The sequence below is a fragment of the Cavia porcellus genome, unplaced genomic scaffold (genome assembly GCF_034190915.1).
Source record: "Cavia porcellus strain 051 isolate PalLab524CR breed Dunkin Hartley unplaced genomic scaffold, mCavPor4.1 scaffold_5, whole genome shotgun sequence".
In the NCBI taxonomy this organism is placed as follows: domain Eukaryota; kingdom Metazoa; phylum Chordata; class Mammalia; order Rodentia; family Caviidae; genus Cavia; species Cavia porcellus.
The window spans coordinates 71,198,351-71,225,184 of record NW_026947488.1 but is presented as its reverse complement, the minus strand read 5'-3'; the positions used below and the strand labels follow the sequence as shown (position 1 = coordinate 71,225,184).

At 31.3% G+C, this 26,834-nt stretch overlaps 1 protein-coding gene and 1 long non-coding RNA gene across 6 annotated transcripts in view; one reads left to right on the top strand and one right to left on the bottom strand.

Moving 5' to 3' along the window:
- LOC106029116 (uncharacterized) overlaps positions 1-26,834 on the bottom strand; it is a 47,007-nt gene that overhangs the window by 15,817 nt on the left and 4,356 nt on the right. Inside the window, exons 2-7 of one of the 5 annotated variants that reach the window (XR_010047606.1) lie at positions 25,926-26,039; positions 25,133-25,269; positions 16,205-21,701; positions 14,047-14,187; positions 3,259-3,375; positions 653-736 (exon numbers count right to left, since the gene is read on the bottom strand). This is a non-coding gene — a long non-coding RNA (uncharacterized LOC106029116). Of the gene's footprint in view, positions 1-652; positions 737-3,258; positions 3,376-14,046; positions 14,188-16,204; positions 26,040-26,834 lie in introns of all 5 variants that reach the window. The other 4 variants (XR_010047605.1, XR_010047608.1, XR_010047604.1 and 1 more) reach the window with 4 other exon arrangements.
- On the top strand, positions 305-22,820 carry LOC134476116 (phospholipid scramblase 2-like). Its single transcript, XM_063249151.1, has 7 exons — positions 305-375; positions 593-639; positions 7,581-7,651; positions 8,633-8,672; positions 11,170-11,390; positions 18,840-19,001; positions 22,656-22,820. Exons 3-7 carry the CDS (start codon positions 7,592-7,594, stop codon positions 22,683-22,685), a joined length of 513 nt encoding a protein of 170 aa, XP_063105221.1. The 5' UTR covers positions 305-375; positions 593-639; positions 7,581-7,591; the 3' UTR covers positions 22,686-22,820.

The following is a 26,834-nucleotide window of genomic DNA, read 5'->3' as shown; positions in this document are numbered from 1 at the left end:
TCTGTGGTCCACAATGTAATGATTTAAATTGTTTTCCTATTCTTTATTCAACTAAGAGTGGCAAGACCTTTGGAAATCACTATGTTAATGAGTGGTGGCCTCAACTTGGCCATTTATTTGTCTTTGGCCTGGGTAGTATTTGGCACTCCTCCTTGGGCCTGTGCCTCCAATTCCAGGTCACCAAAAAGCTACCAGACTTTTAAAAATTACAAGGAAGTATTTGTAGAACTAATTGCCCACAGGGTTCTGAATAGAATGTTTACTGTGTAGCTGCTTGGAACTTCCCAGGTATCTTAGACACTTCCTTATAGTAACTGAGACACTGTGTATTGTTAGCCAGGTAGATGACCAAGCCTCTTCACGCTGATTTCTAAGGTAATCATTTCCTCCTCAGCCCTACTGTGTTTGAAATGCTGGTGCCACCATGTGATGATTCCCTTTGGTTCTACAGTTCACTTAATGATAAAAAAAACTGGGTACTTTGTAATTCTATCAGAAAACTATAGTCTTCAGGCAAAAATGGCCATAAATTTACTGATGATTTGTTGCTGTTAGTCTGATTTATGACAGAAAAATCTTTCTTTTCATACAGGATCGATTGATTTATAAATTTAGTATAAATCTCAGCATTGCATACAGGTAAGACACAGACCTTGCTGAATCTATCTGAAGATCACAGAAGCAAATGCTATCATCGCAGAGTAAGAAAGCCTCCAACCTCATCTTCTTTTCTGACCTACAATGAGGGAAAGAGAATATATACTTTGTAGCCTGTGACTTTTTCTCTATCTGTCCCCCCATTTCCATCCTATGAGCTTTCACAAGTGCTTCTGCTGTTCCTCTTTGGAATACCTGGGCTTTCCAGGCTTCCATTAAGAGTTCAAAGTGACAGTGTACCATCTCTGAGGTTTATATAATTGCTGTATAAAACTAAGCTGAAAGTTGAATTAGGGAAGGCCTATTAATGCCTACGTTCAACTGCAAATTCTTACTTATGACACACTAGTTTTTTTGTATGTGATCTCATAGAGTAAGTCTGATAATAAACCTACGTGTTTGATTAAAGTCAACTATAACACGTTTATTTTCTCTAAGGGCACAGATGAAGTGCTTTATATAAATGAGCAATTATTACTGTTCATTGAAGTCCTGTGACATTGGAAGCATTTAAGTTGTGACAGTGTTCAAAACAGTATTTATATTTCAGATCTACTAGAAATTATATGTTACTTTATCAAATTAGAGATAAGCATGAAGAGGGCAACAATGTAAGTGGAGATTCTTTGAAGAAATATGTGATAGATCTCTAACTGATTCAGCATGATTATATTATGACTTTGTGTTTGATGGCATGTATTTAGAACCCAATAAGTGTATATAAATCAACAAAATAATGTGTATATTAATATTTAATATATAAAAACGATATGCTTATTGAAGTCTATACGAATTATTTTGCAGGTAGTGTTCTTTAAAATTATATTCACCATATGTAAAACATATTTGTGGACTTATCAAGGCACATAGTTGGCACATTTTGGTGTGCTCTTAATTTCAAGAATCTCTTTATACATGCTGATTATTTCACACTCTCTCCCTCTCTCCTCTCTCCACCCCTCCCCATATTATTTTAAAGTAAGTGTCTCTGGTTGTCTGCTTCTCAACAAAAGCTTTCAGAACACTTGCAAATAAAAGTGAGAATCAGGTTTTTAAGAATTCTGAAAATTAAGGATTCACAACAATTTGAAGTGCATTATTCTACAAAAAAAACCCCAGAAATCTCAGGCAGAAGAGCGTTTTGATGTATTGAAGTTACCTTATTCCCATCCCGTTTCTCCTCCTCCACTGCAGCCTTTAAAATAAACAGCCTTATAATACAGTAGTCATAAGGTAATAGACAGAATAATGTTCACCATAGATGTGTGTCTCATAAACCACAAAATTTAGGGTTACATTTCTTTACCTGTCAAATCAATTCTGAATGAATACTTAAGCAAAGATCTTGTGATGGGGGATTATTCTGTATTTCCTGTGTACACAGGGCTTCATAAAATCACACATGGCCTTTGAAGAGGAAATATAGAAAATAAAAGAAGAAAGAATCCAGCACTCTTAACTTTGAAGGTTGAGAAAACCAAAGAACGTAGGTTGCCTTATACTGAAAAAGGCAAACAAACATATTTTTTTCCAAAATGCTTCAGAAATAACAAAACTAAAGAAATTTAGATTTCTGACCTTTACAACTCTAATATATGCATGTAGTTTATACCTCTAAATATGTAGTGATTTGTTATTGCACAAATACAATATCTATTCAGCTTTTGGTCCTAGTGAGAGGTTCCTGTATTGATTATCTAAAATTATGTTATGACTTTGAAATTTGGTAAGAGATGGAAGCTAAAAGAATTTTGAAAAGAATAATAGAAAATGTCTGCATTATTACTTGAGGACACTGTTAGGAGCAATGTGATTTTAACATTGCTGTTAATGAGAAATCAGAAGAAAATAATCAAACTGTTACTGGAAATATGAAGAAAGGTAATTGCTGTAGGCAAAGATAGAATACTTAGTTTAATTGTATCCTATGTTTATTTGGAGAAAGATTTCTAAGCAAAGTGTTGGAGTCAGAGCCTGGTTTCTTATTTCTTCAGTATAATGACATAACAATGAAAAATATTGAAGAAGAATTTTTAAAGCAAAAAGTAACCAGGACTTGATATGATGAACTTCCATCTAATTTAGTTTACCAAAGACACTAAAATTAGGACATACATTGCCTGGAACATACCCTAGAGAGAAGGCCAAGGAAGTGGTTAAACCACCTTTTCAAGTATTTCTGGGGATTTAGCTCAGTGGCATAAGCGCCTGCCTTGCAAGCAGGCAGTCGTGAGTTCAATCCCTAGTACTGATTTAAAAAAAAGTATTTCTGCAGTATCAGAATTTCAGAATATTCAATTATCCTCAAAGAATTGTCACTAACTGGTCTTGAAGTTCCCTTGAAACCCATTGGCAGAGATTGTGCTCCATTAATGGTAAAGAGCTGCTTTCACAAACCATCAGTGACAGGGAAGCAATAATGTAGGAATGTAGGAATGTCATTTAGGAAGCTGACTAAAATATCTTAAAAGGAAAAAGTTGAACATCCAAAAAGGTATATTTTAAAATTTTTGACATATTCCTCGAAATCTATGTGTAGAAAAAAATACATGCAGAACTCTACACACACACGGAGGAAATTCAGTAAGGAAATAATCTCACCTTTGACTGACTTGAAAGCTGTGGGAGCTAGGAGAAGAAATTATGCCAAGGTTGTAAACAGCTGCCAAAAACATTGAAAGTATGCTCCTCAAACACACGCAGAACCCCTGGAAGCAGCTGGGAGATAGGTGGGTAGAAAGCACTTATGAGAAACAGTCTGTTCAGTAGATGATTTCTAAGCAAACAGATTAGAGGTAGCATGTACCTCAGAATAGGCACTAATAATTCAAAAATTCAACAAGCAAAGATAAGACAAACATGACAATCAATTCTGTAAAACAGACAAATATGATTACTAGCTTTGTTATCTTGTTAAAACAACTAGTTTTCAAAAAATTATGCAACGACAGGCACAAACACAGAAATAAATGCAATCAATAGAAACTATTCTAGACAATGCAGACACTGAACTTAATTAGGAAAATGTTTCGAAAGCTCTTCTCAGAACAAAGGATAAGAATGACATCTAGTGAAAAAAGATTATACGTGAATAAAATATATGTAAAAAATATATCATGAATATATTTTAGACTGTAGCATTTTTTGTGGTACAAGGCCATTGTACTGAACTACATCTATAGTTATTTTTACTTTGTGTTTTGGGTCAGGGTCTCACTAAGTTGTCCAGGCAGAACTCACACTCGCAGTGTTCCTGTCTAAGCCTCCTAGAGTGCTAGGGTAAAAATAGGCACCAGCACACTCAGCCTTTTTTGTCTCATGTAATTAAAAACAAAACAACAACAACAAAAAAAACACAGTAGCATGAAACAGTAAGTTTGCAGATGATCATAGGAAAATAAAGATATACATTGTATAACTGATTTTAAAAGCAATTTTAAGAACATTATGCTCATATTGTTAAGTCTAAAACATAGAAAAGACATATCCATGAATAGCTGTCCAAAAGAAGTATTTCAAACAAAGATGTATTGAGCTAAGGAAATGACTTTAAACAGTAATAAATCCATAAGAATAAAAAAGGGAAGCAGAAATAATGACAAGATTAATGTAATAAAAGTCATCCATCGTCAGTGTGGTTGATTTTTAATAAAAGAGTACATATATATATATATATATATATATATATATAATAACAACAAAACAAAACAGGGAAAAGGGAGGTAATCATATTGAGGTAATATTTATAGTATCACTGGAGTTAATATTTATCTAAAGAACATGAGAAGTACTATCTGCATTGTAAACTCTAGATTATTATACATGACTTGTAACAGACATAATACATACATATAGAGAGAAAAATAAGTCAAGGGATTAAATGACATGCTTAGAGGAAATATTCACTTTATGCAGACAAGAACTATATATGAGGACTGAAAAAGCAAAAGATACATGAAGCCCAAGAGGAAAAAAAGAAAAATAACACATGTAAGTCAAATTATACAAATAATAAATATAAATGAATTGATTAAACAATTCAGCTGAGAAGATGAGATTAGCTGAGTGAATAAATAGCATACAAGTAAGCCTATGTTGTCTACTATACATTTAATATAAATAAGTTAAAAGAAGAATCAGCAAAGCCATAGCATGAAAATAATTACCAAGGATAGTAGGATTTGGTTTAATACTGACAAAATTTAATTTAAGATAAAATGTTACTTAAAAAATTGAGAGAATTTTATGAAAATAATACATTAACCTGTTAGTTGATATGACATGACCATGGAAAGAAATAAAGATACAGATTAAGACTCATGAGTGGAACAAGGAATATTACCATCCACCCCATAAAAATAAAAAGATAAGAATAAAAAACTTGCCATAAAGGAAAAACTTGCCATAAAGAAGGATAAACTCAAGGAATTCATAGGTAGAGTGATGCAAATTGAGAATATAATGTTAAGTGAAATATGTCAGATTTACAAGTTTAAGTATCATCTGATTTCTTTCATGTGAAACTCATTGTATAAATAAACTGATGAGAAAGAAAGAGAAAAAAAGGGACAAGAAACAAGAGCAAAATAGAAGATAGAAATAGGAAGTGGGGAGAAGCTCAAATAATTCCTCAAATTACCTATTCCATTGTTTGAAAATATATTCATATACATGCTAATTTGTGTCATTTATATTGTACTATTGCTTTCTCTTAATTCATCAAAAAGAAAGTTTAGAGTTATTTTCTGTTTATTTCTTCTTCGTAAAAGAGCTTTTTGGCTTTGTTTTATATCCTGAGTAACTACTTTTAAGATTTCAAATACATGTATTAGCTATTTTTCTTATAATTTTGTTATGAAATTTTATTTTTTCATAAAATATAAAGAACAAAAAGGACTTTAAAGAATACTGGAAAGAGATGTATGTTTTTCAATTGTATTACTTAAGTGAAGTAGACAGTGAATGACAATAACTGACTGAAAAATAAAATCTTAATAATTTACATTAAGACATCATTTCAAAAATTTCCCAAAAGGATGTCTATGACCACATCCTAATTGGTGATTCTATAAAGCATTCAAAGAAGCACTTACACCAACTATTCTCTTACTATTCCAAAAAAATAGAAAACAAAAAACACTTTAACTTATTGTTGAAGAACAGTTTTATCCTTAATCATTGAAACAAGGGACTCAGCACAAAAGAAAAATGCACAATAGCTTTTATAACTGTAAATACAAAAATCTTCAAACAACCCCACTGCTAGTAAAACAAACTAATAGTTAACCCCACTACTAGTTAACCAAAAATGTCATATATCTAGACTAAGCAGGATTTATTTTTCTTTTCTTTTCTTTCTTTTTTTACTTTTATCTGTACTGGGGATCAAACTCGCAATCTCACACTTGCAAGGTAGGCGCTTATGCCTCTGAGATAAATCCTCAACCCCAAGTAGGATTTATTTCAAGAACATGAAGTATGGATGAAATCTCAAAATCAGTAAATTATAATACATCATAAAATATGAATCTGTACAAACATTTCAATCACCCAAGAAAAAGTAACTGGCCAAAATCATTTGGGAGCAACTCCTAAAAGCAATAGCTCAGTTAGTCAATGAGTAAATGAATTGGACAGTTCTTAAAAGAAGTACTGACAGCAAGTATATGAGAAAATGCCCAGAAACTTAGCTATTAAGGAAACACAAGTCAAAACTACTTTGAGATTCCTTCTCACTGCAGTCAGAAAGGCTATCATCAACCAGACAGAAAACAATGAATATTGGCTGGGGAGGACACAGAAAAATGGTACCCACATAAGGACTGTAAACTAATACAACCACTATGGAAATTAGTCTAAAGGTTCCATAAAAAATTAAAAATGGATGTACCATTTGTTCCAACCCTACCACTAGTCAGTATATTGCCAAAAGAATTGAATATAGCATACTACAGTAATACTTGCATATTCATGTTTTAAAATGTTATGATTTATAATATAATAGCTAAGCTGTGGAAACAGATTAGATGCCTATCAAGAGATGAATGGATAAAGAAAATGGAATATTAAATGGCTAAAGAAAACTGAACAATAAAGTAGAACAAAATCAGGTTATTTGCATTAAAGTGGATGAACTAAAGACTATCATGTTAAGCAGTTATAGTCTCAGAAAATTAAAAAATCACAGGTTTTCTCTTATGTAAGCAGTCTATAAATTAAAAACCACATAGGAAAGGAAGAAAGGGGGAAGAATATAAAAAAGGTAGGGTGAAAATAATCAAAATGTTATAGTAGGCAACTATTACATCAAAACAAAGTTTATTATTCTGTATAACTAATATCAAATAATCACAAAAAAAGATCAGTGGACATATGGAGGACAGAGTTCTAATAGCCATTTTCAAGTGATTCTGAAACAAAGATGCAATTTTTTTAGGTACATGCAGGTCACATGGGAATAAGTATAACATTTTTCACTTAGCTTGTCATGGTTTGACTTCTTGTTTTCTCCAGTTTTTTTTTTTTTCTGGTTTTAGTTGACAAATAGCATACACATACAAAATCACAAATGTTTTCATTGAAAACGATTTAAAATACAGTGTGGGTAATACACCATTGAAAGAAAAAGAAAAACTGAAGTGGAAATTGATTCTTTCTTTTCCCCAGCTTTTACTCTATATTTTGATTGAAAAAGCTATTTTTAGTGGTGACACATGATGAAGACAAGTGAAATCTGCAAGATAGAGAATGTTTTGAGGTTCAATTTTGATTTTGGTTCTTTCTTTCTCTTTCTTACTTTCTTTTTATTTGACTCTAACCACATGAATATATTTCAATTTTTAAATTAAGTAGCTCAAGCAGTTCAATCTGTCCAACTCTAGACTATTTATATAATCCAGATTATGAATTTTTATGACCAACAGCCTGCAATACGATGGAGACTTCATCAGAGACAATACCGAAATCTCCACCCGGATTGGAACATTTGACGGGGGTATAGTAATGCATTTGATAACTGATTAGATCCATAATGATATATATTTGGTTTTTTGTATCATAATTTATGCTATGAAATTTTGACTATAGAGTAAAATACAATGTTAACATTTACATTTTTATATTTCATTTCAATTTCAATTCTCATTTTTATTAAGATATTAAGGTCGCATTTTAAATATTACATTTATACTTATACATTTATTTTCTCAGAAACCTATTTAAGAATAAATGCCTATTTTTTTCAAAAAGGGGGATTGGATTTTAAGAACGCAACTTAAAAATTGACTCCAGAGATCTTTACTTCACCTAATATTTGAGAATTAATGGGCTAATATACAAAGGTGAATTATAGATACTAATATTAGGAAGCTTATTATGTACCAGATTGTATAAATCAAATTATCACTTGTTTATGCTATCAATTTCAATATAACTTCCCGTGATATTCTCTCTGAATAATTAGTTTTGTCAGTTCAGAGATCTGTAATCATTGTCACATCTTATTTTGTAATACTTTGTTTAAAAAGGTTGTTTAGATTTTCAATACTTAGCTATAAACATATCACAAATGAATATAAATATAAGGAATAAATTCTTTTAGAATCTGGATAAAAACTATATTAAACTTTTACTTTAAAATGCATGTAGAAAATTCTTTCAGAATTTTAATAACATTTATAAAATATATAACCAAAATATTATTCAATAAGTTTTCTTAACTAAAATATTAAATATATTAATAATAAGATAAAACATTCTACAGAATAACAATTTTCTGTTTGTCTGTTTCTATGGTAAAATAAATGGTAATATTTAATTTCTCCTACAGCGTGGAAGATTTGTGGCAGAAAAATTAGATATTGATATTTGATCAATTACTTTAAAAATCTTAAAAGCATTGATTTATTTCTGTTAGTGTGTGCTTTAAGTTTAATTTGATTACTTCACTACCTGTCTTTATTTTCTACTCTAATAGGTAAATCAATTACTAGTGAGTCAACGTTTTGATTTGGAAGGTGTGTACCCAAATACACAGAATGCATATTTGAAGATGTGATGTGTTTTGTTTTAGTTAGATCAACACTCAAGTCAAAGTGCTGCTTACATATGAGGAAAGCAAACATAAAGCCAACTATATTAATACAGGACAGAAGATCCTCAGAGATTGAATAAATGAATATAGTAGTAGTAGTCTTCTCATGGAAAAGAAAAAAGATATTTATTGCTTAAGATACTGATACACACTTTGATGTTTGCTAAACATAGGAGAGCTGAAATTGTTTTCCCATCCTGAATTCTTCAAATTCAGGCACTGAAAGAAGAAACAATTCCAGATTTTTCAGGAATTTTGCTAGTAGAAGCAGAATGTAGTAAATTTCCAGGTAGTTTTCAAGTCTGAGAAGTTCAACTATCTCTTAGAACTCAGTTATCTTAATGTCACGTGACAGAAGTATGTCTTTCAATTAGTTGAAACTACAGTCCGTGTAAATAAAATTTCTAGACTAAAATGGGCACTTACTTTTTTTTTTAAAACATACTTTCCAATTTGAGGTTTGCTATTAAAAAAATACTGCTTTGGATTTTTTTTTTTTTTTTTTTTTTTGCTGCATCACGTGAAAGTGCTTTATTTTATAAGTCATTTCTTTCAGAAACTCCCTGTGTACTCACAATGAACTAGTCATAAGCTAGCAGTTTTAAGAGACTCAAAGATTTACATCTGGCCTGCCCTGATGGACCTGCTTTGCTGTGTGAGGGGTGAACGCTCTTAAGGAAAGCATGTAATAGAGAAACAAAAGTTATCAGAGGGTAAAAACCAGTTTTAGAAATGCAAAAGAGGAATTATAGTAGTTGCTGTTAATTTGATAAACCACAAAAAGTTTGGGAGAGATCAAAACATTCATGTAGGGTAATAGTTCTCCAAACTGGTGATTTTCAAAGTGTGGCCCCGGGAGCAGAAGCATTAACGGCATCTGGAGCCGGAACAGAAATGCAGATCCCTAGTTACGTCATAGACCTAATTAAGTCAGAAAACCAAGAAGTGAGTTTTCAATCAACTATGCTGTATCAATGTGCAGGTGATTCTGATGCAGGGTAAATTTATAAAACTAACTAAATTAAGTGATATTTCATGTACTTTAACACTGCAGTTATTTAAAGAATAATATTTTCTAAAGAATTGTCATGGGTATCACCAAAGTATATTGTTCAATTAAAAAAATCACCAAATAAAGCATACGGTAGTGATATATAAAATTGGAGAAACAGAAAATGGAATAGTACTAAAAGGAAAATATTTTCACTTTACATTCCATTTTGCAATTTTAAAATTTGTGTCACGTTTGTAATTCCTCCTTATAAAATTAATTTTGAAAGGAAAATGGATAATATAAACTTTGCACAATGATTTAGCTTTCACTATAAAATAAAAATGTATGCCTTTCTAGTATGTTAACACAATATAGAAATACCAATCTTTTCATATGCCTATGAAATCATTAATGAGGAAGTGTGCATGCCAGTTTTAAAGTTTAGCAGTAAATATTAAATGTGTATTAGAGTAACATGTACCCATAAAAGAACAGTTGAAAAATCATGAAAAGTGAGAGAAAAAGTAACCTATGCACAACTGATAATTTCCTCTAAATGATTTTTAACGTAACCTTTTGAAGGCTAAGGGTGTAGCTCACTGACACAGTACTTGCCTAGTATGTGGGCAGCCTAGAGTTTGATTACCATTATCACAAAAATAACTATTATTTTGGTGAGAGTTTATAAAAACGTCACTTTTAATCAGAGCCTGTGAAAGTCTTATAGTTATTCATTGATGGTACTTTTCAGTCATAAAATCCTAGCATTTTAAATAACTATATAGTACTCCTAAGGAGGGAATATAGAGAAAGCATGTCTTATTATTTGATACCTATTTTATTTGTGTTTTAATTTCTCTTATTATATATACAGCAATAATTAATATTTGGGTGCTTATTTTTTTAATTTAAGACTAGTTATATTTGCAAAATTGCAAAAGTAAAATCATTAAGTCAAAAGTTAATATTTTCATTTTTTTGCAAAAGGGTGAATTGGGTTATTTTACTAAATAATATATTAGAGTCCTTCCCATATCCTTTAAGTTAGCATAAGTAAAATATTTTTCTTATTTATAGTACTCAGATTGAATCCTGATAGGATCTTTCTGATATTCTGCAGAAAAATAAAAAGGAAGAGAAGCAAAATTTAGTATAACTCAAAACATGACAGTAATAGGTTAACTTCTCTGGAATTAAAATTATACATAAGAGCATGAAAAGAATTTTAGCAGTAAAAATAACCAGTAGAGTAACTAATCTGTACTTTTCTACATGGGGAAGCTAAGGTATTAATAAACTACCGAAAGTCAAATACTTTATTATCTATAGTAAGCCCCACATTTGAAAGTAATTTGATATGTAATTTATACAATTCTTACATGAGTATTATATTACTAATAAATCACCATATTGTGTCATTCTTTAGTACTTGATCTTTTGCAAATTAATAAAACCTACGAGGTCATGAATAATCAAGGACAGAGAATTTATTTTGCAGAAGAGAGAAATAATTTTTTCCTCCAGTATCTTTGTGGAATTTCAAGGCCTTTTACTCTGACAGTCTATGACAATGTAGGTCAAGACATAATTACTATGCATAAAGCTCTAAGATGCAGTTGTTGCTGGAGTACCTGCTGCCTACAAAAGGTCAGTGAATGTTTTTGTATCATGTAATTCAGAATGCGTTTGCGTATATTCAAAAGAGCCTCAACACTGAGCAGTGTGATAAAATCTAAACACTGAATTTAAGTACAAAAAAATCCCTTGGTATAAAAAGTATGAGAAAGAATTAAATTTTTGGATCAAATAACTACAAAGTGAGAATTAGTAACAACAATGAAAGAGTGAGACTCCAGAATTATACACATATGTTAACAATTTATTTTCAAAAAAGGCACCAAGAATATTCAATTGAAAAGGAATCTTATGCTCAGTGATTATGGTATACATCTCCTTGTGTTTGGGTCTTCTTTAATAATTAGTCCTCATTAGTCCTATTCTAACATTTAGGTTTTCAGAATATTCTTTGTGGGGTATATTTGAGTATTTAATGCCTTTAGATTTAGTATATTATAATACTATACTACTATTAGTATCTTAATTTAAATTTTCCATGTTTTTACATATACCTTAAATTGGTCTATGTGTGTTGACTAAGTATCATTTGAACTTGCCGAAATCACTTATAAATTCAAGCAGCTTTTTTTGTAGATTTTAAAAGTGGTCTTTACTCTTCTGTGATACAGAAGTATACAGTTTACTACTTTATTTGAATGCTTTATATTTGTACAAGCAAATACATGAATGTATTCATTTTATTGACCTTTTATCCTTTTTAGAAATTAATAAAATGAATAAAAGTAGGAGACAAGGTAGTCCTAACTTTTGTAATGATTGTAGGGGAAAGAAATCAGCCTTTATCATTAAGCATATTATCTGTCAGTTTTTAGAAGATTTTTTATTGTCTATTGCTTATTTTCTAAATTTTAAGGTGTATTCATAGCTTCTTGTTTACTTTTCATTCCTTTCTGTGGACAAAATTCTTTGTATTATTTCCCTATTTCTAAACTTACCACTTTGTAATTTCTTATTAGTACCTATCTGCAGTGCCTAATGATTACATTCTGCTCAGGGAGCTGGTACACGTACATGACACTTCTTAATTCTTTTTTCAGCCTCTCCACTCCTCTCTCCATTTCTTGTTCCCCTTCCCTTTTCACACACACACACAAAATATGTTTATCTCATGAGATCTGTGTCTTATTTTACTGTTTATTTATAGTGTATGTTTCACATTTACGAGAAATCACATGACATTTAACTTTGTGTGTGAGATTTATCCTACTTAACATCCTGCTCTATGCATTTTCCTACAAATGCCTCCAGTTTATCCTTCTATACGGCAGAGTACCACCACTACGGAAATCAGAATGAAGATCCCTGCCAAAACCTAAAAATATTAATTTCATTTTACCCAAATATTCCTTTTTTAGCATTCTTCCTGAAAACATTAAAGACATAATTTCATAGGGATATACATCCATACCCAAATTTAAAGCACTATCATTCATAATTGTTCAGTTTACCAAGAATTATTTATTGAGTGAATATATGACTTATTTTGTGGAGTATTCATACAGATCTGAAAGATGTGTATGTTGCTATTGTTATACAAACGGTTTAATAATGTCAGATCAATTACCATTAGATCAGTCACATTTCTTATCTCCTTAGTAGTCTTCTGCCATCCTCAAAGTGAGGTGCTTCAATTTAAAAAATTAGTAATGTTATACATTCTTAAGGTGAAGTATTAGAAATGGTTTAGCTAGGCGGTCTTGGTTCATAGAGTCTCATAATGTTACAGTCAAGGAGTCTGCTTGGGGCTTCTGTTAGCATAACATTTGGCTGAAGACAGAATACTGTTTTCAAATTAGATTACTAAAGTACTAATGGACAATGCCCTCATTTTTTTCCTTGACTACTCATTGAAAGGAAGCCTGCTTTCTTGACATGAGCTGATTTTCAGTAGCTTAACTATGATGTGGCTAGATGTAATTTCATCTGTACTCATTCTGTTCAGTTTGAGGAGCTTCTTGTAATGTGAATATGAGAATTCTCACTGAGTTTTGAAAATTTGAGCCATAGTTTCTTAAAGTATATTATGCTTCTCATTCTCATACCTATTTCTGTGTTTTTAGTTACAGATGTTAGATGTTTGATATTTTTTGATACTTTGCTACCCCTTATTTTAAAATTTTTAAATTCAGTTTTATAATACGTATTGTTTTCTGAAACCATTCATTAAATAATTTTAGTAAAGATTTTTTTTATTTCTATAACTTGCTATTTTAGATTTGATTCTGTATTGTGATATATATTTTTGTCTTATAAGGAGTATATTTGACCCTTAGTTACTCGGAGTTTTGCTAATTGCTTTAACCTTCCACCAAATCTAACATCGAAATTTTCATTGATTGCATTTTCTCTGAAGTATTGTCCCCTTTTATTCATTGAAGTAATTTTTATATTATTGCGGATATTAAAAATGATGCCTTGTTAAAGCTAAAACTTTTGTGTGTCTCTCTGAGGAATGCTGGCTTCTTTTTGCTTGCTTCCTTGGATGATAAATTGGCTGAAGCTGCATTCAAAATTCTTTCTCTACCTGAGTGACACACTGAAATCTCCGATCAGTAGCTGTAGCCTGAACTGGGGTTATTAGTATCTGCCCTAAACATATGATAGCTCAGGAACTGAACTGAAATTTGGGGAATAATACACACACACATATATTGAAGCTGCCTACCTTTAGCTCTTCCCTTTCGGGGATTTTCTCCTCTATCTTCCAATGTCTTTGGTTTCCTCAATTCTCTGGTTTCTCGGTAACACTAGAGGTTTCCACCCAATTTTCAACACCTCATTACAGCCACATTGATTGGAGTCAGTCCTCAAATAACAAGTCATAAAACAGGAAAGTCACCAGATATAAAGGAAATGATACAATAAGCCTCCTTATGAGCGATTCATTGGTTTGTTATATTTTGAATGATCTTTTTCTTTTACATTTTCATAACCTCTAAATCATGTCTCAGTGCTGAGTATTGTAGGCTGGTTTTATTCAGGCATGTCCTTTCAACTGATAGATGAGCTTTTTCATTTATTTAGAGAAGTTTTATTGGTTTATAGATTTGTGTACTTATCCAATTTCATTGTTTTTTTCTTGAGACTTACATATTTTAAACTTTTTCCCTGACTCCCGTATCATTATGATATATTTGGTGATGTCTGTACTGCCTTCTTCCTGTGTTTTGATTTCTGAGCTAATTCTTTCCATTTTTCTAATATTTTTTGAGCTTTGACATTTTCATACTCTCTTTATTTTCTACCTTTGTCCCTTTGTCACTACATTTCTGACTTTTCCTAGTTCTTATTTATACCTCTGATCATATCATCTTCCATTTCTAAAAGTTTATTTCACAATGAATGCTCAAAATGAACATTAAGAGCTCAGTGCCTGTCTGGAAGATTCTGAGTTTGATTCCCAACACAAAACAAAAGAATGTTAGGTCAAGTTTTATATTTTGAAGGCAGGTTCTAGTGTAAATTCATCATTTGTAGGAACAATATCTGAACATTGTTCGCTTTTTACTATGATGTCACTGGATGTGAACACTGACATTGGCTCAACCTTGTTTACATTGTCACATGAGGGATGCTTGGATGGACTACTCAATGAATTCTTGTGTCTGCAGTGCTTCATCACAATTCAAACTTCTCACAGCCGCCAACAAATTAAGAACTATTTCATTCCATTGCACTTTCAATTGCCTTTCTGTATCTTTTATACTGAGATGGCTTTTCATTTTTGTAATGAATACTTGTGGTATCTGAATTTCATGGATTTGGGGAATACCTTGTGGGTTTTTTTTTTTTTTCCTGCTGTTCTTGTTTCTTGTTTCAGTACATTTATATGTATTTTTGAGGTTTTGTGCTGTTTTCCCTACTTTTTTTAGTAAAGAATTTGGCACTCATTTTGTTTTGTTTTACAATCATATTTGTTTTGTCCTTTTTATGGGAATTTTGAGGAGATTTAAAAACTATACTATGATTATTACCTTCACGATTTACCAGATTTCTTTTTGGAATGAGTAATACCTACTTCAAAAAAAGTTAAACAAGGAGAAGAAAAGAAAAAAGAAAGAGAGGAGAGGGAAGAGGGAAGGAAGCAGGGTAATTGAATAATTAAGAGAAACAATGTCTTGCAAATGCTTGTTTCCTAGGCCTCATATCCCTCTTCTGATATAACTCATAGTTTCTTACCTAACTTCCCACAGTTATTCTATCAGTATTTGTGAAGTATATGTATGTTGACACTATGTGTATGTTTTTAATACAATTAGTAATATGCTATCTTGCAAACTTCACACATAATAGAACTTGAAGACTATCAGTCCGTATAGAGCTCCTTCCAAAAGCTGCATTGCTAACCACTGTACTTCACAAAGCAAGTTTACTCAGCCAGTCTCTACTGACTCTGATGAAGTGGACTTTAAATGACAATGGGGAAAAATAATTGCAAAAATTCGTATTTTTATTGTCAAAGAATTATGAGAATACATAGACATATTAGATAAGTAAATAGCTTTTGTTGTCAAGCAGTTTAAGGCCTATCTCGCTGGAGTGGCAGTTTATAAAGTGATCTTCATGGATGCCTAAGGAAGGATTTTGTTTCTATCCTTTTGCAAACATAAAGGAAATTCCAGACTTGACACTTGTCCACATTTTAAGCAGCCGGTAAATAGGAAGGTCAGGTCTTAATTCAGGGATTTTACACTAAGCCTTAGGTCTTTCCACTTTTCACGTTCATATTCCTTCTGAGCCTTGAAGCATACCTTAATCAGAGAGTTCTGTTCTAATATAGCAGGGTTAGACGGTGACATGTAATTAAATGCACTGTTACTTACAAATCTAACATGTATGTTGGACCAATATGATTTTCAATCTTTTGTAGCTAATAGTTGAAGCTCCACCTGGTGAAAAAATTGGATATGTTTATCAATATTTTCATCCATTTCTCCCAAAGTTTAAAATAAAAAGCAAGGATAAGAAAGATGTAATGAAAATCAAAGGACCATGTTTAGTTTCCAACTGTCTCTGGAATCTAAATTTTAGAGTGAGTAATTCATAATATTTTAAGATTATAATGTTCAAAATAGGTAATAATTTTCTTATTTTCTAGTATATATAATTTGTTCACATAATTAAAAGAAAAATATGTTATTACTATTACAATTTGTCTCTTTTCAAAAATTGATTTACTAATTTATAGTGCCCTGGTTTAATTAAGTCCTAATAGTTCATGTACCTTATAAGGCAAAGCTATCTTTAAAGAATATTCTTATCAAACAACAAATTTGATATTTAATAATTCAATAATACTGTAAGAGAAAATTAAACTTTACTGCAAAGGAAAATGAGATAATTTTGCATATAGGTAACACATCAATGTTAATACATGTTTTACACTTCAGAAAATTCTGAAATTTCTATGACTAAATTCTTGAACATTTTTATGTTTGCTAATTTGCTTCGCAGACTTTGGTAAACATGTGGAAAATAATCTTGAATATTGGTACACATAAAAAATGCAGTTAATAAAATTAAACAACTTGCTTCCTTTACTTAATGCTTAAGATTCTTAAGCAGCAAAAATAATTTTATTGATTTGATAAAATATTAGATATACAAAAGCAATGAAGACTAAATGTTCAACAAGGACATTAAGAAAATAAAGTTGGGAAACTGAACACAACTAAAAACCTAATTTTCTTTCTTTCCCTACAAAAATTTCAGTTCATATTAATGATCCTGATTCTGATTGGCATCTGCATAATCAGATTAAGTAAAATATACATAAACAAATGAAGTTACAATATTGCTAGTTTGGAAAACAATGAAATGAGTACAAAGTATTCCACTCCTTTTCCAATTAGTTACCAAAGTAACAGAATTGCTTATGCACAGAATTTTAATAGTCAAAACTACCTTGGCTCATTTGTACTGATTTAATGATTTTGTGCATTGTTGTACTTCTTGCAATATGATGTAACAAATGCTACTTTATTCTAATGTCCTCAAAATGTTCTCTAAGGTAAATAAACACTCTCAATTTCTTCTGAGTTTGAAGCAAAACCTTGTTAAAGCTGGCATTCTTGGTAAGCTCCAAGAAGAGGGAGCAAGAAAGTCATTTTATGCATGAATGTGGGTAAACGTGTTAATAATTTTGCCTAAGAAAAAGAGAAGAGAGATAAAATAGTAGGTGGTTTTAGGGTCAGGACAAGGGTGAGCCAAATAAGGTACCCTTGTAAGTATAAAATAGTAAGGGCTCCCAAAAACTCAGTGATTAAAGTAATCATATTTGAAAGTAATATTTTTAAAAATCAAAATTAATGCCAAAAATCACTGCAAAGAAATATCAACTATTTAGGTTAATTTTATCTTGAATGACTTGTCTAAATGCCTTACCCTAATGCTATTTCAAGCTAGGTAATGCACAGAGTGGAGAGGGAGGTATTTTTCTAATCAATATATCCTTAGCATGATCTGATTTAAAAAGAACCAAATAACAGAGAAAATGTGGAGGTTCAGCAGACATCAAACAGTCTCTTATTTAGCATGAGATCTAAGATAATATAAGTAATTAGCAACAAATAGGCGTAGAAATGGTCTGTTCACTACTTACAAGACTATAACGTAGAACAGATAAATGGTCTGTATACCTGTCACTTTCACTGTGTGTCATTAAGCCCCTCTCCCACTTCACACCAGTTATGATGTCTCCTTAGTCACAAGATGTTGTTTTCTCTTTCTGGGATACTCTCTCTCTCTTCATTTCTCTCATCACCAATTTCTTCTGATTCTCTAAATGTCAGCTTAAATGATGTGATTACCACCAAGCCCCTCGCTGTAAAACCACCCTCTCCATTTTTTAGTCTGTTTATTGCCCTCTATTGTTCTATTTCCATACCTCTTTCCTTATGCCACTCAAAGGCAATCAGTAGGATTTCTCTAGGTTTGTTGTTTTATGTTTGCCTGAGTGTTTCTTATGCTGAAAGAATTACTATTATTTGGTATAAGAAGTGATGCTATAGCAAACATGTAATTTTTAATCAAAAATTGAAACCAAAAAAAACAAACCAAAAAGAAATGATGCTTTAGGGAATCTAAATAGGAAAAGGTGGGGATGAGAAAAAGATGAAGGAATCCAGACAATTCAAATCACTTTGGAAGAACTGGATTAACTATGGAAAAAAGCTGAAAAGTTAGTGGTTTCAAATTATAGTTAAACCGATTCTCACATCAAAATTAGGTAAACATTGCCCATAGATGTTTGCCAGGCTGTCATGTGTCTATGTTGCATTATTTATTAATAATGGGTATAATTTCTATGAATGTAAAGTATAAAGGTCTATTTTTGCAAGTATAAGGTATTTTTCTTGAATATAACTTACACTGATTGCTAAAATTATTAAAAGAATACCCTTGCTTTTTATTTCAGATATTTTCAGCTAATATTATACATATATTTTTTCCTTTTAGTTATCATCTCTGGAAGAAGAAATTGATATTGGAAATATTTCAAAGCAGTGCACCAGATTTGTGAGGGAACAACAAAGAGATGCTAATAAATTTAGAATCCAGTTTCCAGTGGACCTTGATGTTAAAAGTAAAGCATTGATTCTTGGAGCAAGTTTCCTCATTGTGAGTTGACTTCTATTCTACTTACCTGAAAATTGTATTTTCTGATCCTATCGTTGCACTTTACTAATAATGCTTCACAATTTGCAGTTAATTGTCCCTGAAATTTGTTCCTTTATGCTCTCATCCTTGGTCTCCAAACTATATCATATTTTCAGTGTTCACACTGTAAAGAAAGCAAAATCTAGACTGCCCTAGGAACCATGACCACTGAAGTTTAAACCTTTTTCTTAATGGAAAAAAAAAAAAAACATTAACCCACTAACAATATGGAAAAAATTTTATTCAATAAATAAATTACCAGTTTTGGTTATCATTTTAAATTGTAATTATAAAATTGTGTAGCATTTGATTTAAATGAAAATGTATTGTTAATTTGGAAACTTAGAGTCTTAGTCCACTATACTGCTATGAGAAAATACTTGAAACCTAGTAAGTTTTAAACAATATAAATTTATTTCTCATAGTTCTAGAGATTCAGTTGTTCTGACACCTGGTAAGAGCCAAATATTTGCTTCAGTAATGGCATCTTAACTCTTGTGTCCTGTAGAGACGGTCAACATTATGTCCTCACACCGCAAGTTATCAAGATGTCAATTAAATATATTCTATACAAGAGTTTACAGTAATTAGCAGCAAATATAAATGTACAAACTCATCATGTAAGATAGAGCTTAGCACAATTTGTAAGAAACAGCTTCTGTGCCCACCAACAGATCACTAGATAAAGACACTGTGATAGTTAGACACAGTTGAGAATTATTGCGCCATAAAGAAGGATTACTTGATGCACCTGGATACTATAATGTTAAGTGAAATAAATCAAATAAAACACAGGTTTAAATATTGCCTTGTTTCTCTTATACCATAAACTTAAAAATAAAAAAAAAAGATGGATAATAAGAAGTAGGGAGATTTTTTAAATGGGAAGAAGAACAAGAGATAGAAGATCAGGGAGGGATAGGCAGGAAGGGAATAAAAAAAAGATCAAAGACATGTTATGTACATGCACATATTTCCTATGATAAACAGTCATCATGTTCTTCATGTACTAATGAAAAAGAAAAGCAATGAAAATCTTATTTGATTCCAACATAAAATAACACTGATTAGATTTAAAAAATAAGATAGAAACAGTTTTAGAGAATTTTTAAGGGATCTTGGATCTTTATAAGGGATGAACCTAAAATAATTAAACTTTGAAAAAAAAAGGATGGATAAAACATTAACAGGCAAGAATGACAAAAGAGCTGAAATCAGAATAATTAGACTTTAAGACCAGAAAATATTAAGACAAAGATAGATTAACTACATGATGATAAAATCTTTACTCAAACAGGACACAATAAGAATCTTAGATTTTATTGTTTGTATCTTAGACTTGGACTTTAGACTTAGACTAATCTTAGACTTTATTTTTAATATGAACCTAGTAACCCAACCTCAAAACAGAGATGCATTAAAAAGTTAAAGATTAATAAAGCCATCCTCATAATGAGAAATTTATCAACAGGTCTAAATTTTTACTAGCTACGAGATACAATATTAATTAAGTTACTTAAAACTTGAACAAAAAAAATAACAATACTGATTTAATGGCCATTTATAGAATTTCTCCCCAAGTGATTAACATGTAAAGTGATTAGTATGTATTGTTCTCAAACAACCATCATTTGAGGGCAATAATTTATCTCATAGAAGACCAAGAAGTACATCTCAATAAATTTTAGGTAGTTAGTATCATGCAGACCTTCATTGCCTGAGAAAATGAGAGTAGAAGTTACTAAAAATAAATATGATTACATTTTAAATATCTTTATTTAATGTAAATAAATATAAATAATTCAAAAATTAAAGAGATGTAATGAAAAAATTTACATACATCAAATATATAATAATATTTTACAAAAGTCATGGTATACACTCAAAGATTTAAAGAAAATGGATAGCAGGAAGTAAATTGAGTAAAAAGAGAAAATTAAAAAGCTAATGTTAATTAAATCTGAAAATTTAACAAAAGGACAAAACAAATCCAAAAGCAGTATAATGAAGGAGATATTGCGTCCACTGAGAAAACCAGGATAAAAGAACAAATACCACAGTTAGCCTTTGGCTTGAAAAGATCTAAGTTAGGAAATCACACAATAACAGACCACTAAATCCAATATGCTTCAAAACAAGTCATTATCAAAATATTATCAAAAGCAAAAACTGAAGTAAGGAAAATATATGGCACAAAATATGACCAAGGAATAATATTCTCAAGAACCACCCAGAGTCTCCCGAGATCCATGCCATGTTGGAACTTGGGGTGCTGGGAAACCAAGCAACCAACCCACTTCCCTGGTAAGTAGCCATTAACCATCCCGGAGGTCTGAGCATCTCTTAGGAGGTTGACCACATGCAATATAGCAAATAGGGGGATTTCCTTCTACCATCTCTTTGAGGCAAATAGTTATTACTGTTTTGCTTTGTTCTGATTAATTGTATTGCTCTATTCAATATTCTGTTTTGATAAGCTCTATAATATTGTGTTTGGTTTGATTTTGCTATACCTAATTGAAAGAACAACTACTGTGAAGATAACGAGATATACTATGGCACTTATTATTGTTATCCCAATAACCTGCTGTGATGTTCTGTACCAATTTCACTGCACTGTCTCAATTGGCTGTGTTCTGTCTTGTTCTTTTATTTCATTACCTTAAAAAAAAAGAAATAATAGTTTCATGTTAACAAAAATTGCACTAAATGACAAGAAAAATATCAAGTTCCCAATAGAAATGAACAAAGAGTTCGAAAAAAATTCAAACAACTTGTCAAAGAGGGAATGCAAGTAACCACTGGATTCAAGAAGATATTTTGAAAGCACACAAAAAGAGATAAAATATTCTCCTTCATTTATCATAAAGTTATTCTTTTAAGGATAAAGTTTAAATGTTGATGAAGGATGATATAATCAAGTGTTCATGTACTACAGGTAAAACTTCTAGGGAATAAATTGAAATGGTAAAAAATTAATGTTTCCATTTATTTAGATACAAATAATTATGCATAAGAATTATAGTAAACAATACAAGATTTATATATCAAATTCTTTAAAAATAAGGAAAAAAAGTAACCTAAATTTTAAAAGCATATGTGATATATATAAAATGTTAAACTAAACTAAAAAGGGCTCAAAATGAATTTTTGAAGAATTGTAATGACCTGAACACTCAAGATATTTTATGCAGTACAACGGTAAAATTTAACTATAGTATAAATCAGTTGTGTCTTCCTAGAAAAAAATTTAACAAAATTATTAATGGTAGATTTTTAAGGTTTGACTATAAAATTTTCCCTTCTCTTTTCCAATTTTCTACTATACAAATTTTAAAAATATATTTATAAATAAATGAGCTAGAATTTGTTGCTGATCTCTATGGGCCTTAATACTCAAATTTGTTACTTTGATGTTTTTAGTAGTAGTCAATCATTCTTATGCTCTTAGATTTTGGTGCCTGGGAATTCTGATCCTGAGAATTTTGTTTTTTAATATGTTACATTCATGCTATTATAGCCTAAGATCTAAGAAACATTCACATGTCTAATACCTGTAGCTGTTTCTACTATTCAACCATCCTAATTGCATTTATTTGTCATTTTTTATTTTAGGACTACATTTATTTTGAAATTGGGCCATAAGAATCATCCTGAAAGACTATGCCAGAGATTACTTGAATTATATGTTGGCAACTCTCATCAAAATTAAATAACTTCCCTGAAAATATGTGTTTATTTTGGTAAAATTATTCATAGGAATTTTTCTGTACAGTAACCCATTCTAAAAGTTAGTAACTTAAAATAAGTACTGTATTTAGCTCAGGAGAATGCTGTGTGATTCTCACCAGGACCTGACTCATTTACCAATATATAGTCAAGTAAAAGATTGATTGAGGGTTGACTCTTCTCAGAAGGTTTTAGTAACTTAATCTGGATTCTAGCGGGGGCAACAGAAGCAACAGTTCACACATTTTTCATGATCCACAAGGTCAGTCAAAGCTCTTTTTAACGTTTTGCTACAACATGTTCATAGCACACAATGTTTACAATCCTTGCGTGGAGTTGGCACATGCCCATAACATACCCTAATCCTTTTGTCATTCCCATTTCCTCCTCTCACTATCCTCTCCCTCCATTTCTTGATTTCTTCCAGCTTGAGAAAGTTCCACCTTCTACTTCCTATAACCTATCTTTTACATACAATAATTATGTTAGTTCAAATGTTCAAACTCATTTTAGCTAAAGCAAGTTCCATTTCTTAGTCTAGATTCAAGGAGTAGAAAAATAGATTCAACACCTTTATGGGAGTTGCTTCCAAATATGCCCCTCAAATTTGCCATTTTCTAGGCTAACGCAACAATTATTTACATTTTCCTAATATATAAAATATTATCAACTCTCACAGTATTGCCAAAAATCTGTTTCAAGCCTGCTAACAGGGTCAAGACAAGCATCATAGGGTTAGTCTTTTATGAATGCAAATGAGCAAACATAGATTCAGAGACTTGACTAAAAAAATGCCACTGAACATTGATCAGTTGGTTAAGATCAAAACAACTACAACCAACAAACGGGATCTATACAGTAGTCACTGGTACACAGTAAGGCTAGAATAGTTCACATGCTTCCAGTTCCCCCTACACTAGGAGTAAAGCTTAACTTGCAGGACAGGGCTCTCTTTTCTATTGCTTTACTCTTCCCTCGTAAATTTTGGTTTTGTTGTTGAGATACTTGTCCTTTCCTAAGCAAAATATTTATCTGGAGACATTTCTCAGTTTTCTTTTTGTCACTAAAAAATGGGTAACGGTTATCTTTTTTTGTTTTGAACTTTCTCAATCTCTTGAAGTCTGTTTGTACAACTCTCAAAAACTAGACTTATGTGGGTTTCTGTGTATCAGATTTCATTTACTCAACTGAAAAGCCATGACAATTTTTAAAGTTAGATTTTTCTGAATGAACTCATTTATAGCTAGCCTAATTTCTTTCTACGAGGGACAGGTTCCAAAAGGCAGAAAAGGAGCATATTCTTATGAACAAATTTTTTCAAGCCTATTTTATATTATACTTGTTAATGTTCTACTGGCCAAAAAAAACCACCTGGCTAACCCTGCATTCTTGGAATACAGAAAGAGATGTCACCTTAATGGGAGGAACTGTAAAATACTATGTATTTTTTTAACAATCTAGCACATTATTTCAGAGATGACTTTTCTTGATTTATTTTACTTATGAAATAGTTTTTAATTTGTAACTTTTCAGTTGATTGAATTATTTATGATAATTCTGAGATGTGGTTGGTTTCAAAGGTAGTATCAAATGAACAGGACACCCTTATATCAACTATACTTTTAAGACAGACTCAGTGAAATATAATAAATAGCTGAATGTTTGTACCCAAAGCTAACGTTCCTTTTTATAAAATTCTCTGGATAAAGCATCTTTTGTAATAGAAGCATTATTATTGAATTTATTTCTGAATAAATTCTGTCCTGGTAGGAGATATTTCAATTTGCAGTCAATTTTTTCCTTGAAATGAAAAAAGAATAAAAAATCCTCCTACTTTAAAGGTAATGACTCTAGAAAAAAATGTCACCCAAAATTCGAAGGATCAAAAGTGGATCACCAAAAGGAAGAGCAGACAGACAGGAGACACATACTGCATGGAGAAGGAATCCAGCACCTTCTCCCCTTCATTAAGAGGTAGACGAAGCCCCACATGCATGACTGAAGATGCTGCTGGTTGAGTGCTGCGTACTGGGGGAGCCACATGCAGAGCCCATTCTTTGGTCTGACCAGGAACAAGTGAACATTCTACCTTTCAGAAACAGCTGTGAACTCCACTCCTAATTTTACACTGTGCAAAGTGTAGATGAATGACTTAAATAATGCTCAGTACTTACCCCTTAGTCACAAATCTATCTCTGTGTGTAATATTCTTGTTGCTTTTCTTTCATTTGAAGCTTCTTGAATTTCCTTCCTTCCTTTCTTCACTTCCTAACCCTCTGTTCACCATCCAATCCACTCTGATCCTTTTGTATTTCCACCATTCCTTAACTTTCACCAAGAAATTCTTTTAAAACTTACCTTACCTGATTTATCTAAGGCATTTAATATTATTGACTCTTCTTCCCTGAACTCATTCATTGATTCTGTAGCTTAGATGTGGAGTCCTCCAACAACTTGCATGTATCAGAGTTGTTCTCCAGAAAGTTGCTACTGAGAGGTACTGGAAACATAGGAGGCCGCAATGAAGAGGATTATCAGTGAACATCGTGGCTTTGTTTCACATTTTCTTTATTTTTTGATATTTCAACCATATGTAACATGTTTCCTGTGTATTTTTCATAGTTTTGATACATGGTCATATTGAGAAAATGTACTTCTGGTCCTAAATTGTTGAGATTTTTATCAACCTAAATTTAAATAAATTCTTTAATATGTCTGCTTATAAAGCCATATATTCTTTTTCTTTATTCTGATTATCTGGTAAAATAGATGAATTAACTTTAGAACATTTAGCTAATTATGAGTTTTTGTCATTTCATTCATAACTCTATATCCCACTTGTTTTGCTGAGTTGAGTTACTTGATATTCTGATGAAGATATTTAGATTTTTGTTTATGAGGGATTTTGGTCTATAATTTTCTTTTAATATGTTTTTGAGATATAGAATCCCAGTTAATGTGACCCAGTAGGATGATGATAAATGTTAATGACTGGCTTTTCAATATAGCCTTATATTAAGAGCAATTCTTTTTTTTTAATACCAGGAATTGAACTCAGGTCTTTACACTTGCCAGGTAGGTCCTATGTCACTGAGCTACATCCTGGCCCAGTTAACCTTATTTCATAGTCATTGGCAATGACCTTGCAATAAATACCTTCTGGAATGGCTGATTTCAACCTATCCAGTGTGATGCCACTGAATGCAGAGATGTTTACCAATGATTTTTGTAAGCCTGTGTAAGTTGTCTCCAATGCACCTCTGTTCTGACCTAAATGAAAAAAAAAAGTTGGAAATTCTTACAGGGTTTTAACTAGTGAGTTTAAACAATGCTCTTATCAAGTCTAAATATATGATATATATATATATATATATATATGTAGTTGAAAATGAATACATATGGCTATATAATAAAATATATTAATAATACATGTGTGTTATTACAGTCTCATGTATTGTTTCTACATTATATATACATAATTTTTGAAGTATGTCTTTCAAGTGACACTGTAACAATATGTAAGTGTCATATTGTAATAAAATCAAATGAATAAAAGGCAAAAAAAAAAAGAGAAAACCTTCCCAACACCATTGCATAAATATATTTGTAGTTGACTAGTAATTATCAGTGGTTAATATCAAATAGCAGTGGAGAAATATTTATGAGTACAGTGGTTCACTTTATCTCATGCTGACATTAATTTAATAAGTAACACAGATTTCTCTTTAGCTAAATCATTAACTAAATTACACTGGGAAAATAAAACCCAGAAGTAAAATCCATTGCTTTAAGGTAGGAAGCACTTACATATCTGTTTGGAAATTCAGTAAGTTTTAGTGTGAAGTTTTTTTGTAATTCACCTGAAGATTTCGCATTTGTTGTTGAAATTTATCACTGCCATTCAGTTCCAGGAAAACTTTGACATTGCATTTCATTTCACTTCAACATACACGTTCAAAATTTGCAGTAAATTTTAGAGGTTCTAAACTATAAACGACAAGCAAGTTTGTATTCTAGTAGCCAAGAGCCCCGTATAGGAGGAGGAACACCCTTAAACAATGAAAC